General features: G+C 40.9%; 1 protein-coding gene across 3 annotated transcripts in view; it reads left to right on the top strand.

The window, feature by feature from the left end:
- Window positions 1–16,819, top strand: part of LOC134356709 (E3 ubiquitin-protein ligase RNF123) — a 435,173-nt gene that overhangs the window by 60,501 nt on the left and 357,853 nt on the right. For all 3 annotated transcript variants that reach the window (XM_063067762.1, XM_063067763.1, XM_063067761.1), the window contains 2 exons: window positions 10,270–10,356; window positions 11,471–11,538. In XM_063067762.1, the coding sequence (XP_062923832.1) occupies window positions 10,270–10,356; window positions 11,471–11,538 (155 nt within the window). The remainder of the gene's footprint in view (window positions 1–10,269; window positions 10,357–11,470; window positions 11,539–16,819) is intronic.

Genomic DNA, 16,819 nt, shown 5'->3' on the forward strand with positions numbered 1-16,819 from the left:
TTGTACTGTAGTAGTATTGGTAGTGTTCTAATTTGTTCTGTTTTCCATTTAAGTATAGTGAAATAGTAGTTTGTATTTTTATAGCCTTTTAACTATTTCCATGAAACTCTAGCTAATTGGGGCAGCCACTTAATTGGTTCAGAATGTACTGACCGCCATGTGTCCTAGTTAATTGGAATCCACTGTATTTCAATACAGGGCTTGATTAAGGATAGTCATTGTGACTTTTGTGCCTTTTCAGTTATGTCTACCCAATTTTATAGAGTTTTTCAAAGAGATTATCAGGAAAGTTGATGAAGGAAAGGAAGTGGATGTTGTCTATATGCTCTTTAACAAGGCCTTTGACCAAGTCCCACATGGGAGGTTGGTCAAGAAGGTACAGCCATTTGCCATTCAGGATGAGGTAATAAATTTGATTCAACATTGGCTTCGTGGGAGAATCTAGAAAGTGGTAGGAGATAGTTCCCTCTCTGACTTGAAGCTTGTGACTAATAGTGTGTTGCAGAGAGCTGTGCTCTGCATTGTTGTTTATCATCTGTATCAACAATCTGGATGATTATATAGTGAACTGTTTTTATTTTGTTTATTTAGTGATTTCTATTGATCAGTAAAATTTCCCCAAATTGTAGTAAAAAAAACTGAAAATTAAAGCCTGTTTTATACTTAAATAATTTTAAATTTTGTGTTTGAAGAATAGAAATAAGATTAGATTGGCATTACAGGACTGGCATGCATGTCAGTGGAATAGGCCATGGAAGGCAGTTTTGATGCCTGCTAATTCAGTACTTAATCACTAATTTTCTTTTCCAGAGGATGTCTCTGGATGTCCATGCTATTGATGTTGATTAGAATATAATTGTGCAGATGTGGTTAATAACAATTATTAATCTGGGGAAGGGGCACATCAGGGTCAGATCTGTTGTCTGATCAGTTCTGAATACAGCTTGGAGATCATTGTAGCTTAATATGGACTTCCCCATGACTCTGTGCTTCCCCCTGCTTCATTAATCTGGACATTACTGACATCGTCAATCTCCAGCTGAAAATTTGCTTACCCAGGCAATCACAGTATCTATTTCAGTAGAGCAGTTGGTGTTTGCACTGAGAGCCCAACCCAGCAAAGTATGTTTGCTTGAACTTTCACCAAAACAGTGTGAAGCAGTAATAGAACTGCAGTTGGGAAAATAAATTACCATGATAGCTGCCCATGTTGACTTGTATGTGCACTGGCTCTGAGCTTCACGTATGTGGGGACTGTTGCTAGAAAACTGTAAGACCCAACATAAATAAACTACCTGGTATTAGTGATACAGAGACAACACATTATGTGCAGTTGAGGTTGATAGGTTCTTGATTAGTAAAGGCATCAAAGGCTACAGGGAGAAGGCAAGAGAACAGGGTAGAGAGGGGAAAGAAATCAGCCATGATCAAATGCAGGAGCAGACATTATGTACGGTTGTGCTGGTCCTTGCACTTCCAGCAGCTGAATACAGTTGACAGTTCAGCCAGCAGCTTCTTTACATTTATGGGTCATTCATACACAATACATCTGGTCTTGCTTGTGCTGATGTTGTTGGTGCAAGTAAATGTTCCTTGCCTCAAATGCCACCTTAACATAAATATGACAGAAACTGTACACAACTAACCCACGTTAGGTGTGTTCCTATCCTTATTATGTTGAAATAACAACCTGCAGAGTCAATCCATAAGATGTAGGAGCAGGGTTAGGCCTTTTGGTCCATTGAGTCTGCTCCTGAATTTGATCATGGCTGATTTCTTTTCCCCTTCTACCCTGTTCTCCTACCTTCTCTCTGTAACCTTTGATGCCTTTACTAATCAAGAACCTATCAACCTCCAATTTAAATATACCAAATGCTTGGTCTCCACAGCCATGTGTGGCAATGAATTCCACAGAAACACCACCCTCTGGCTATAGAAATTCTTCCTTGTCTTTATTCTAAAGGGATGTCCTTATATTTTGAGGCTGTGAACTTAATGTAGGGAACTGATCAAAAGCTGCTAGCTGAAAATCTTCACCACAAGTGGAGAAGCCACATCTCTCAAGCTTCTTTGTCCAGCATTGAGTTACATCAACTTCATATGGATGACCCATTGAATCCTTATACAAAGTGGGAGATTGTGGATGCAAATACAGAATGGAAAATCAAATATTTCACCACATTATGTAGAATTCCCCTATTCATGGGATACAGCTAATAATTTTAATATTTTGTTATACATGTAGAATCTGGATTAGTGGGCATGTGCTACAAGGAGAAATTAGGTAAACTGGTTGTTTCCAAAAAGTGATGATGGCTGAACAGTGACCTGATAGAAGTTGTAAGGTTATGAGAGGCGTATAATAGAGAGTCAGTATATTTTTCTTTGGGCTGAAATGCATTTAAGGTGAAAGGGGCAAAATTCAAAGATGTGTGGGGCAAGAATTTTTATTTTTACAGAGACTGGTTGGTGTCTGGAATGCACTGCCAGGGGAGGTAATGGAGGCAAATATGATAGAGGCATTTAAGAAGCTCGAAAGTAGGCACAGGATGTGCAGAAAGCAGAGGAATATGCACAATGTGTAAGCAGATGGAATAGTTTATTTAATTAGGCATTTAGTTACTAGTTTACTTAGTTTGGCACAACATTGTAGGCCGAAGGGCCTGTTCCTGTGGTGTACTGTTGTATATTTTAGATTTGATCGTTTTGCTGTCAAAAATCTCAAAAATCAAAAATCTGGTGCTTAGTTCAAATATTCAATGCTTGTTCTCACTGAGTTGAAAGATTGAAAACTTTATTTCAATTTATGCTGCCCTCATTAATTTAGCTTGCGAAATGTGGGAGGAGTGGAATTTCTACTTGGGTATTCAGAATCAGGTTTATTATCACTGGCATGTGACATGAAATTTGTAAACTTAGCAGCAGCAGTTCAATTCAATACATAATCCAGCAGAGAGAAAAAAATAGTAATAAATAAAACAAAACATAATAATAAATAAACAAGTAAATCAATTACGTATATTGAATAGATTGAAAAAATGTGCAAAAACAGAAATACTGTATATTTTTTAAAAAGTGAGGTAGTGTCCAAAGCTTCAATGTCCATTTAGGAATCGGATGGCAGAGGGAAGAAGCTGTTCCTGAATCGCTGAGTGTGTGCCTTCAGGCTTCTGTATCTCCTACCTGATGGTAACAGTGAGAAAAGGGCATGCCCTGGGTGCTGGGGCTCAAATACCAGCTACTGATTTGCTGATGATACAACCATTGTTAGTGGTGATGAGAAGGCGTACAGGAGTGAGATATGCCAACTAGTGGAGTGGTGCCGCAGCAACAACCTGGCACTCAATGTCAGTAAGACGGAAGAGCTGATTGTGGACTTCCGGAAGGATAAGAGGAAGGAACACATACCAATCCTCATAGAGGGATTAGAAGTGGAGAGAGTGAGCAGCTTCAAGTTCCTGGGTGTCAAGATCTCTGAGAATCTAACCTGGTCCCAACATATTGATATAGTCTTAAAGAAAGCAAGACAGCAGCTATACTTTATTAGGAGTGTGAAGCGACTTGGCACTTAAACAAATACGCTCAAAAACTTCTATAGTTGTACAGTGGAGAGCGTTCTGACAGGCTGGTCAGAATGCTCTCTGGTATGGAGGGGCTACTGCACTGGACCGAAAGAAGCCGCAGAAGGCTGTAAATCTAGTCAGCTCCATCTTGGGCACTAGCCTACAATATACCCAGGACATCTTCAAGGAGCGGTGTCTCAGAAAGGCAGCGTCCATTATTAAAGACCTCCAGCACCCAGGGCATGCCCTTTTCTCACTGTTACCATCAGGTAGGAGATACAGAAGCCTGAAGGCACACACTCAGTGATTCAGGAACAGCTTCTTCCCCTCTGCCATCTGATTCCTAAATGGACTTTGAAGCTTTGGACACTACCTCACTTTTTTTAATATACAGTATTTTGTTTTTGCACTTTTTTTACTAATCTATTCAATATACGTAATTGATTTACTTGTTTATTTATTATTATGTTTTATTTTATTTATTAGATTTTTTCTGTCTCTGCTAGGTTATGTATTGCATTGAACTGCTGCTGCTCAGGCTACGTCCACACTACGCCAGATAATTTTCAAAACAAAGCTTTTTCTCTTCGTTTTGACCTTCCGTCCACACTAAAGCGGCGTTTTCATCCCCCGAAAACGGAGTTTTTCAGAAACTGTCTCCAGAGTGAATAAATCTGAAAATGCCTAATATCTGTTGTAGTGTGTACGGGGTAAACGGAGAGACTTAAAAATGCTGACATGACAACACCACAACAACAACGCTTTTTCTGCTTCTGCTTGGTACTGTGCAAGCACTGCCGTACGGCTGTTATAACGCGCAGTCGGTGTGAACAGTGTGAGAGTTAAATTGTAAAGTGAGCCTTTTTGACTATTTAAAAACGCTGTCATGACATGCCGGAACAGATTGCCGCAGCGCGGCATTTCATTGTTTTCTTGAACGCAACCCCCCACATAACCTAACAATTTCAGAACAGAGGGCAACGAGACTGAAGCCAGAAGAGCTAGAAATGTACTCACCAAATACTTTGACCCATAGCTTACTGAGTCAATAAATACACTCACTTTGCCCTGTTTTCTGTCCTTGCTTGTATGAAGGTGCTTTACCTACTTATGCAAGTACTTCTCTGACAATAGATGTGTAACAGCCTAATGTAACATTGTATGGAAATACAAGATAACACTGATGCAGACATATTTTATACATTTAACAAGGTGCTTTATTAATGCAACAGACTTAATCAGTTTTTCAGTGTTCGTCGTCAGCCGGGTCATACTGTCCGTGAACTCCCTGTCGGTTGCCTACATACACTCCAGCATTTGTTTTTTTTTTAGTTTTAAGTCCTCCTGCGCGAGAGACAAGAGCAATTCCTTTGAAGTTTTTCTACTCTGTAACTGGACAAACGCGCACAAAGTATACCGTTTCTTCTTCGCTTGTTTTCTGTGTGTCCTGTGCGTGCCCAGTAGAGGAGATTCGCCCAAATATCTGTGTTAGTATGGACAGAGATATTTTGAAAAACGCTTAGTGTGTACGCCTGTCGTTTTTACTTGAAACCGGCGTTTTCAAAATTATCCGGCGTAGTGTGGACGTAGCCTAAGTTAACAAATTTCACGTCACATGCCGGTGATAATAAACCTGATTCTAATAATGGACGCTGCCTTTCTGAGACACCACTCTCTAAAGGTGTCCTGGGTACTTTGTAGGCTAGTGCCCAAGATGGAGCTGACTCGATTTACAACCTTCTGCAGCTTCTTTCAGTCCCGTGCAGTAGTCCCTCCATACCAGACAGTGGTGCAGCCTGTCAGAATGCTCTCCACGGTACAACTATAGAAGTTTTTGAGTGTATTTGTTGACATGCCAAATCTCTTCAAACTCCTAATAAAGTACAGCTGCTGTCTTGCCTTCTTTATAACTATATCAATATGTTGGGACCAGGTTAGATCCTCAGAGATCTTGACACCCAGGAACTTGAAGCTGCTCACTCTCTCCACTTCTGATCCCTCTATGAGGATTGGTATGTGTTCCTTCGTCTTATCCTTCCGGAAGTCCACAATCAGCTCTTTTGTCTTACTGATGTTGAGTGCCAAGTTGTTGCTGCGGCACCACTCCACTAGTTGGCATATCTCGCTCCTGTACGCCATCTCACCACCACCTGAGATTCTACCAACAATGGCTGTATTGTCAGCAAATTTATAGATGGTATTTGAGCCTTGCCTAGCCACACAGTCATGTGTATCTAGAGAGTATATACAGTGGTATGCAAAAGTTTGGGTACCCCTAGTCAAAACTTCTGTTACTGTGAATAGCTAAGCGAGTAAAAGATGAACTGATCTCCATAAAGTTAAAGATGAAACATTCTTTTCAACATTTTAAGCAAGATTAGTATATTATTTTAGAATGGAAAAAATGGAAAGGAGGACCATTCGAAAGTTTGGGCACTCCAAGAGATTTGAGCTCTCAGATAACTTTTACCAAGGTCTCAGACCTTAACTTGTTAGGACTATGGCTTGCTCACAGTCATTGTTAGGAAAGGCCAGGTGATGCAAATTTCAAAGCTTTATAAATACCCTGACTCCTCAAACCTTGTCCCAACAATCAGCAGCCATGAGCTCCTCTAAGCAGCTGCCTCACACTCTGAAAATTAAAATAAATGATGCCCACAAAGCAGGAGAAGGCTATAAGAAGATAGCAAGGCGTTTTCAGGTAGCTGTTTCCTCAGTTCGTAATGTAATTAAGAAATGGCAGTTAACAGGAACGGTGGAGGTCAAGTTGAGGTCTGGAAGACCAAGAAAACTTTCCGAGAGAACTGCTCGTAGGATTGCTAGAAAGGCAAATCAAAACCCCCGTTTGACTGCAAAAGACCTTCAGGAAGATTTAGCAGACTCTGGAGTGGTGGTGCACTGTTCTACTGTGCAGCAACACCTGCACAAATATGACCTTCATGGAGGAGTCATCAGATGAAAACCTTTCCTGCGTCCTCACCCCAAAATTCAGTGTCAGAAGTTTGCAAAGGAACATCTAAACAAGCCTGGTGCATTTTGGAAACAAGTCCTGTGGACTGATGAAGTTAAAATAGAACTTTTTGGCCACAATGAGCAAAGGTATGTTTGGAGAAAAAAGGGTGCAGGATTTCATGAAAAGAACACCTCTCCAACTGTTAAACACGGGGATGGATGGATCATGCTTTGGGCTTGTGTTGCAGCCAGTGGCACGGGGAACATTTCACTGGTAGAGGGAAGAATGAATTCAATTAAATACCAGATAATTCTGGAAACACACATCACACCGTCTGTAAAAAAAAGCTGAAGATGAAAAGAGGATGGCTTCTACAACAGGATAATGATCCTAAACACACCTCAAAATCCACAAAAAACAAAATCCTCAAGAGGTGCAAGCTGAAGGTTTTGCCATGGCCCTTACAGTCCCCTGACCTAAACATCATCAAAAATCTGTGGATAGACCTCAAGAGAACAGTGCATGCAAGGCGGCCCAAGAATCTCACAGAACTAGAAGCCCTTTGCAAGGAAGAATGGGCGAAAATCCCCCAGACAAGAATTGAAAGACTCTTAACTGGCTACAGAAAGAGTTTACAAGCTGTGATACTTGCCAAAGGGGGTGTTACTAAGTACTGACCATGCAGGGTGCCCAAACTTTTGCTTCGGGCCCTTTTCCTTTTTTATTATTTTGAAACTGTAAAAGATGGAAATAAAAAAGTAATCTTGCTTAAAATATTAAAGAACTGTGTCATCTTTAACTTTATGCCTTTTGGAAATCAGGTCGTCTTTTACTCGCTTAGCTATTCACAGTAACAGAGATTTTGACCAGGGGTGCCCAAACTTTTGCATGCCACTGTATAGATGAGTATATATTTATTGTTGAATAGTTGCAAATGAGTTTCTGTGAGTAACATGAGTTGCTGTGTTTGACTTCGATTAACTCTGTTTTTGCAGGTATCACTGAGATAATAAATACATTACAGAAAATTGAGAAATGTGGCTGACGATGGCTAACGTAGAGGTGATCGACGAGGGTGATTAATTCGTGGGGGAACAGCAGCATAATGATTAAAGAATTGAATAGGTGCTCAAAGACTTATGTGGTAGCAATGGGTTTTAGTTTGTAGGCATCTGGTACTGTACTGAACCAAATTGGGGCCATGTTTGAAGGATGGGCTGTGCATGTGCATTGCAAAGCCAAGGTGCAACATGTTCAAGATGGGTTCGCAGGTGGAGTTGGTGCCGCTGTTGGAGTTGGAGAGAGCGATTTGGAAAGGAGTCGATGCGGAAAAGTTTCAATGCCCGTCCGCCTAACCCTTGTGTGAGGTTGGATCACTCCAAGCACTGAGCCGATTTGGTTTGATCAAGAATGGCTTCAGGCTGTGCGGCCCAAGCGTGTCGCTGCTCCGGGATCTGGGTCCTAGGGTGAGGGACTGCCTGATGCTTGGACAATTTAAACGCTGACTCAGCTTGAGTGTCAGGACCAGAGGCAAGGATTGGGTTGTTTTTGTTCACTCTCCAGCAATGTTCTTTCCTCTATCTGCGGCACCAAGGGTCTCGGCCTGAAACGTCGACTGTAACTCTTCCTAGAGATGCTGCCTGGCCTGCTGCGTTCACCAGCAACTTTGGTGTGTATTACTTGAATTTCCAGCATCTGCAGAATTCCTGTTGTTGGAGTAGCAATGGGATTGCTTTCAGTCGGTGGACTGGACCATATTCAAGGGCTCGTCATAGGATCGAATGAATGCACCACAGTTGGACTTTGTAAAAACAGTTATAGACTAATCCACTTGTGAAAGCATCATGATATCTACCCTGTCAAGTCCCTTTGGTTTCTTTCATCTTTCAGTAAGATCACCCTTCATTCATCTAAATTCCAAAAACCTAATCTGTTTATCCTCCCAACCCACAAACTAGCCTAGTGAATCTCTGAAGTGAATAAGGTGACCAGAGTTGTGTGCGGTACCTCAGACCTCAACAACACCTTGAGCGGTTGTGACAAAGCTTTCCTATTTCTAAACTCTATCCTCTTTTACAGTAAAGGTCAATATACCATTTGGCCTCTTGTTTCTGGACCTGCCTACTAATCTTTTATAATTCATGCAGAAGAACAACAAGATCCCTCTGTACTTAATTAATTTGCAGTCTTTTTCCACTTATTTGATCTGCCTTTTGAGTTGTCGAGTGCCAGATAATGTTAAGATCCTACAAGAGGGACTTTAGCCACTACCCCTGGACAGACAATGATGTTACCACCATTAGATCCCTGATCACCATTGTCCTAGGAAGAGAAACTTTTTGGATTAGCCACGTTAATGTTAAGATATCAGGAACAGCTGAGAGACTAAGAAGACTGCAGTACCTGTTTTGCTTGACTCCTCAAATTCTGTCCACCATCTGCATGGTATAAGTTGCCTGGATGTGTGTAAGTGACAACATGAAGCGCAGTGCCAAGAAGCACAAAGTGACCCACTTGACAGCTACCCAATCCACCTTCTTAAGTATATTCAACCGCAAGTACAGGTATATTGTGGTGGCAGTTAAAGCACTGGAGTACCTTCATCACAGAGGAAGCAGTGGAATGAGTCCAGCACACATCATCCTTCTCAAGGACAACTGTCTCAAGACAGGGATGGATGTTAAATCCTGGCCTTTCCAGCCATGTTCATGTGTTGAGAATGGAGGGTTATTGAAACAAAAATGAAAAAAAAAACACTAAAAAGCCTCAGCAGATCAGGCAATTGTGGAAGGAGAGGCAGTTAACATGCTGGGTCTGCAGCTCTTTGTCATACCACAGATCTGAGATGTTGACTGTTTCTCTTTCAACGGATGCTGTCTGGCTGGCTGTGTTTTTTCAGCCTTTTCCATTTTTGTTCCAGGTTTCCAGCCTCTGCAGTATTTTTAAAGATTATTGAAATCTGTGAAATTAATTTTCACACTGTTTTACAGAGGTGGTTCGTAGCTATTTGACTATGGTTAATTTATTTCATTTTATTCATTTAGAGATACAGCACAATAACAGGCCCTTTGGACCTAATGAGCTCACGTCACCCAATTACACCCATATGACCAATTAACATAATAACTTGTACATCTTTTTTGGAATGTGGGAGGAAGCCAGAACATGCAGACGAAACTCACTTAGTCACAGGTAGAATGTACAAACTCCTTACAGACAGTGGCAGAATTGAACTTGTGTCATTGGCGCTGTTATGCTAACTGCTATGCTACTATGCCTCTCCATTATGTCACAACAACCATTGGGGAATGTGTTCAATTATGATTAAATCATACACGTACTAATCAATTACCAATTGGATTGCACTATTGGGAGATTTGCTTGACTGACATATATGATGCAAATGGAAATATATAAATGTTGCTGCTGGAAGGGTGTAGCATTCCTGGAACACTAAGCTATGGTAAGTAAATCAGAGGAAATTTCGGGTACTTTGCAATGTGATTATGGGCAATTCAGTGTAAAATCTGGAATTGAAGTTGAGGGGTGTGGGAGCTGAAAGGTTAGTGGCAGTATTTGCAAGCTTTACTCTGCACTCTTTCTGTAGTCATGATGTTTATTTATTTGTTACAGTACATTAAGATGCTCAGACTACAGCAAAATGTGTGTATAAAGCAGTATTGTTCGACAGCTTTCTTGCTGCTTCAGAAACTGCCAGTATATGTTCCTGATGCTTGTTTGTCTACTCAACAGGAGGGGGTCGGTGACACTTCAGATTCTTACGCATATGATGGAAATAGAGTTCGCAAGTGGAACGTTACTACCACTAATTATGGGAAAGTAAGTGACTTGTGGATTTAGAGTTACAGTATGTGTCAGTGTTAAGATAAATAAATTTGTCATGTTTTTTGTTTTTTACTTCCACAAATGTGCATGCTGTCTCTTTCTACTTCCACAGGTGTGCGCCCTTGTGCTCACTCTCTCTATCTTCTTTTCTACATCCATTCCTTTTACTTTCTTTCAGTTACCAAATATTGTCTATTCTCTCTTCATCCTCATTTTTGCATTCATCTTTCTCCAGGTTTTGGAAGCTTATGGAAGGGTGGTGACCATTGCTGCCCAGTAGACCATGAGTTTGCTGTCGTAATCTGTAAACATTTTTTCCCCCAGACTGGCAGAGATTGTGCTTGGTGTACTGAAGAGTGTGGTGAATTTTATCTTTTTTGTCTGCCTGTTCCAAGGGATGGTTTTTGGGAGATATAGAAAGTGGTTCACATTTTACAAATTTTCATTGTGCATTTTGATAGTTTTGAGGGTTACATTGTACTGCAAGGCTGCTTGATAAAATATTTGTTTTACAGATATTCTCTATGTTGCAGTGATGCACAGATAAAATAATCTTGCAGTAATTATTGACTCCTCTGAAGTTTGCAAGAGAATGTGCATCATAGAGAATCTCTGTAAAACAAATATTTTACCAAGCAGCCTCGCTGTACAATGTAACCCTCAAAACTATCAAAATGCACGATGAAAGTTTGTAAAATGTGAATTACTTTCTATATCTCCCTGTGAAATGCGTGGGTTTTCTCTAGGCCCTCCACTGTCCTGCCAGAGTCCAAAGATGTACCAGATAGGTTAACTGGTCTTTTGTAAATTGTCCCGTGATTAGGTTAGGGTTAAATTGGGGTTGTCGGGGGTTGCTGGATGTCAGGGTTTGAGGGGCTGGAAGGGCCTATTCCATACTGTATCTCTTGATAAATGACTGAGCTTGGCGTGACCTTGGTTCAAGTGTGGTGATGATCAAGGCTGAACAATTTCCTGCTCAGCTTGTACATTTGCCACATTCAATCATGATGTACTGGGAAGATTGACATCTGGTATCTGGCAATGGAATGTTAAAGCAAAATTAGTTTTCTTTGCAAACTATTGTCTATACTTCATTTTTTTTTTCCAGGCTTGGGCAGCTGGAGATATTGTGACTTGTGTGATAGACCTGGACGAAGGGAAGATTGGCTTTTGCCTGTGAGTAGAGTGTTAAACGTTCATTGCTGAATTGAGTGCTGAATCTGAAGCCGGTATTCAAGGGCAACAAGCTGCACCAAAATGCTGATATTCAACAGTTTTTGCAGTGGCGGGATGATGTTCAGGAATGGGTATTTTGGGTATGGTCCCTTATTCAGTTATTCTGATGAAGGTGATGAAGTTGATGAAAATGGCATTAAAATACATTGTCTAAGATTGTTACTTCCTAAGGATCCAGTGGTTTCTGTTGAATTTTACTGTACCAAAGTACTGTCACTTTTAATGTTTGTGAGAACCATGCAGTTGTAGACAACTACAGTATTTGACATAAATGTTCTCCGGTACTTAGATATACTACTCTGGATGGAAATGTCAATTCTTTTAGTTTGTGTATTAATATCATGTTTGGAAGTATGATGCCAATGCATATTGAACTCCTTTAAGTTAAGGTGATAACTTTCTGAAGAGCCACCAAACTTCTCACCCCTTAATTTTTTTCATATCAAGATTGACAACAAGGTCCTCAACTTTGAAACTGCCTCTCCTTTCTCTCTGTTAGCATCCCTTAAGACAAGTGTCCACATGGTTTCATCTTTTCCTGCTTTGGCTCAATGTCAAAACCACGGAAGGTAGATATAACACGCCAAGTACAAGCAATTGTTGTTGAACTAAATCAATGCATTCACATTATTCACAATTCCTATTCTCTGCATTTAAAGCAATGCACTGAAATTCTGAAATCAAAAACAGAAGAAGCTGAACATACACAATAGGTCAGTATAAGGCCATAAGATATAGGAGCAGAATTAGGCCATTTGGTCCATTGAGTCTGCTCCGCCATTTCATTATGGCTGATCCTTTTTCCTCTCAGCCCCAATCTCCTGCCTTCTCCCCATATCCCTTCATGCCTTGGCAAATCAGTAATGTATCATCCTCTGCCTAAATATTCTGAAAGACTTGACCTTCACAGCTGCCCATAGCAATGAATTCCACAGATTCACCACTCTCTGGCTAAAGAAATTCCTCTTCAACTCCATTCTAAAAGGACACCCTTGTATTTTTCCTTCCCTCCCCCCACTTTCTTACTCCGACTCCTCATCTTTTTGCTAGCCCTAATGAATGGTCTCGATCCGAAAAGCCAACTATACTCTTTCTCATAGATGCTGCCTGGCCTGTTGAATTCCTCCAGCATTTTCTGTGTGTCCCCTGTATTCTGAGGCTGTGTCCTGTGGTCCTAGGCTCTCCCACCATTGGAAATAACCTCTCCACATCCACTTGATCAAGCCCTTTCACTATTTGGTAAGTTTCAATGAGGTCACCGCCCCCCCCCCCCGCCATTCTTCTGAATTCTAGTGAATACAGGCCCAGAGGCATCAATTGCTCTATATATACAAGCTGTTCAATCCTGGAATCATTTTTGTGAACCCTTTTGAACTCTCTCCAGTGTCAGCACATCCTTTCTAAGATAAGAGGCCCAAAACTGCTCACAATACTCTAAGAGAGGCCTCACTCGTCATTTATAAGGCCTCAACCTCATCCTTGCATTTATATTTTTAGTCTTTTTGAAATGAATGCAAACATCGCACTTGCCTTCCTCACCACAGACTCAACCTGCAAATTAACCAATAGGGAATCTTGCACGAGAACTCCCAATTCCATCTGCGCCTCAGCTTTTTGAATTTTTTCTCCTTTTGGAAAATAGTCTACCCTTTTATTTCTTCTACCAAACTGCATGACCATACACTTCCCGACACTGTATTCCATCTGTCACTTCTTTGCCAATTCTCCTTATCTGTTTAAGTCTTTCTGTAGCCTGTCTACTTCCTCATAACTACTTGCCCTTCCACTTACCTTTGTATCTTCTGCAAACCTTGCCACAAAGCCATCAATCCATCATCCAAGTCATTGACATATAATGTAAAGAGAAGTGGTCCCAACACAGACGGCCGTGGAATACCACTGGTCACTGGCAGCCAATCAAAAAAGGGCTCCTTTTTCGCAATCTTTGCCTCCTGCCAATCAACCACTGCTTTATCCATGCTGGGATCTTTCTTGTAATACCATGGGCTCTTAACTTGTTAAGCAGCCTCATGTGTGGCACCTTGTCAAAAGTCTTCTGAAAATCCAAGTACTCTACATCAACTGATTCCCCTTTGTCTTTTCTGCTTGTTGTTTCTTCAAAGAATTCCAAAAGATTTGTCAGGCAAGATTTTCTCTTGAGGAAACCATGCTGACTATGGCCTATTTTATCATGTGCCTCCAAATACTGTGAAACCACATCTTTAATAATTGACTCCAACATCTTCCCAACCATTGATGTCAGACTTACTGGCCTATAATTTCCTTTCTTTTGCCTCTCTCCCTTCTTGAAGAGTGGAGTGACATTCACAATTTTCTAGTCTTCTGCAACCAGTCCAGAATCTAGTCATTCTTGAAAGATCATTATTAATGCCTCCACAATCTCTTCAGCCATCTCTTTTAAAATTCTGGGGTGTACACCGTCTAGTCCTGGTATTTATCTACCTGCAGACCTTTCAGTTTCCTAAGAACCTTCTTTCTAGTAATGGTAACTTTACATACCGTCTGACACTCGATACCTGGTGATTCCACCATACTGCTAGTGTCTTCCACAGTGAAGATTGAGACAAACTACTTATTCAGTTCGTCCACTATTTCCTTATCCCCCATTACTACCTCTCCAGCATCACTTTCCAGTGGTCTGATTTCCACTCTCGCCTCTTTTTCATATTTTATGTATCTGAGGAAACTTTGGGTATCCTCTTTAATATTATTGGCCAGCTTACTTTCGTATTCCATCTTTTCTTAAAGTCTTTTTTAGTTGCCTTCTGTTGGTGTTTAAAAGCTTCCCAATCCTCTAACTCCTGTCTTCTCCTATCATTTTGAATCTCCCCCTCCCCCTCCAACTTTCAAATCCCTTACTCACTCTTCCTTCAGTTAGTCCTGACGAAGGGTCTCGGCCTGAAACGTCGACTGCACCTCTTCCTACAGATGCTGCCTGGCCTGCTGCGTTCACCAGCAACTTTGATGTGTGTTGCTTGAATTTCCAGCATCTGCAGAATTCCTGTTGTTTGCAGTCCTGTATTCAATCTTTTTGATTTTGTCTGTATTTTTCATGGTAACATATCCTGTTGACTGCAATGTTGCCTTATCATCAGCCTCTCCTCTCTAGGAGTCTCCCTGTAGATTGCCGTTGTTAAACCAACTACCTCTTTCCTGAGCACTATCACTCCAGTTCCAGTAAATTAAAAAACAGAACCAAAACGTGGTAATTTCTGGATTACTACCTGAGCCACATGCAAATTGGCTTACGGTCAAGAAAATTGGAGAATTAAATGCGTAGCTCAAGGATTAGTGTGGGAGAAGTGGGCTTGAATTCATGGGAAATTGGCAGCAGGAGGGAGCTGTACCAATGGGACGAGCTCCACCTGAACTGCGATGGGATCTAGATCCTAGTGAATCACATAATTAGGGCTGTGGTTAGGGCTTTAAACTAAATAGTAGGAGGTGGGTTCAACAGATTGGAGAGGTATGGATAAAATAAAAAAAGAAAAGTGTGGATAGAGATAAAGTAAAAGCAAAAGATAAAAAAGAGAAAAGTAAGAGTGGAGTGAAGAAAAGTCAAGTGCAAAAGAGTAAAAGGTTACAAGATTTTAAAAGCACAGTAAGCGTAAGAGCACTTTATGTGAATGCCTGTGGTATTCGAAACAAGGTCAGTGAAATTGTGGCACAAATCAGTGCAAAAGGGTATGACTTTATGGAGACATGTTTACAGGGTGGAAAGGATTGGGAATTAAATATCCAAGTATGCCAGGTAGTACAGAAGGATAGGCAGGAAGGTAAGGGAGGTGGGGTAAGTGCTCTGAGTTAAAGATGACATCAGGGCGATAGTGAGAGACGATATAAGATCTAAGGAGCAGAATGTTGAATTCATCTGGGTAGAGATCAGGAATAGTAAAGGGAAAAAAATCACTGGTGGGAGTTGTCTATTGGCCACTGAATAATAACATTACCGTGGCACAGGCAATAAACAGAAATATCTGAGGCATGTAAAAGTGGAAAAGCAGTTATCATGGGGGACTTTAACTTGTTCATAGATTGGGTGAATCAAGTTGGTCGAGGCAGTCTTGAGAAGGACTTCATAGAATATATCCGTGATGGCTTTCTTGAACAGCATGTTACTGAACCTACATGGAAATGTGCTATCTTAGATTTGGTCCTCTGCAATGAGGCAGGTAAAATTAGTGATCTTGTAGTTAGGGATCCTCTTGGAAAGAGTGATCACAGTGTGATTTAGTTTAAATCACTCCCAACAGCTCTAGCATTGCAGAGAGAAAAAAAGACAAATCAGTTTTCCAGAACTATACTTGCTGGGGTGAAGTCATATGATTTCATGTGGCAGTTACATTTAGATTGTGCCCCTTTTGTTTGTATTATGTGGTGTTAGTAGCAAGGCTCTAGGTTGTGTCCGGCTGACCAGACTCTATTGATAGCAAGAAAAGAAGACTGAGCTAGTTTTACAGATGGATGACTGGTAGAAATGACCAGGTGTGATACTGACAGAAAGAAAGAAAAAGACTTTGTAGTTAAAACCTATTCTGATATAGTCTCTCTGTATCCCTGTAATTTCTTCCATCTTAAATCCTTTGAGAGATATCTGCTGTCTTAATATCTTACTGGGATTATGATATCATTTTCAACTGACAGATCTCTAAATCTGTATAATTTCATCCTGGAACCTTTATGCTTGTCAACTTCTCAATTCTCCTTAAATCTGCTTCTGAGCAAACCTTTGGTCATCTGCCTTCTACATAGCTCTTTCTGCAGCTAATATGTTAATATTCTCATGAAGTACCTGATGGCAAAGATGTTAACGTTAATGAAGCTATCGTTGTTATTCGTTTTCTCACAAATTGTGAAAAGTTAAAAGTGCTCATTCTAGTAGCCTTCTCACCATTTCTCCTCTGCTCCACCCTCGTGACCTGCTCACCACCACCCTCCAGTTTCTCACTTCCTTCCTTTTAACTCCACTGTCCTATCAGATTCCTTCTTTGCGCTGTCTACCTCTCCCACCTCTCATCTCCCAGTTCCTCACATCATGCAGTCCTCCCCTAACCACCCACCTACCGCTTAATTGGTGTCACCTATCACCTGCCAACTTGGAGTCCTCCCCCTCACCCCATTTTTAAAATTCTGGCTTCTGCCCCCTTTCTTTCTGGTTCTGATAAAGGGTCTCAGCCTGAAACATTGACTATTTATTCCT

The sequence above is a fragment of the Mobula hypostoma genome, chromosome 15 (assembly GCF_963921235.1).
Source record: "Mobula hypostoma chromosome 15, sMobHyp1.1, whole genome shotgun sequence".
Classification (NCBI taxonomy): Eukaryota; Metazoa; Chordata; class Chondrichthyes; order Myliobatiformes; family Myliobatidae; genus Mobula; species Mobula hypostoma.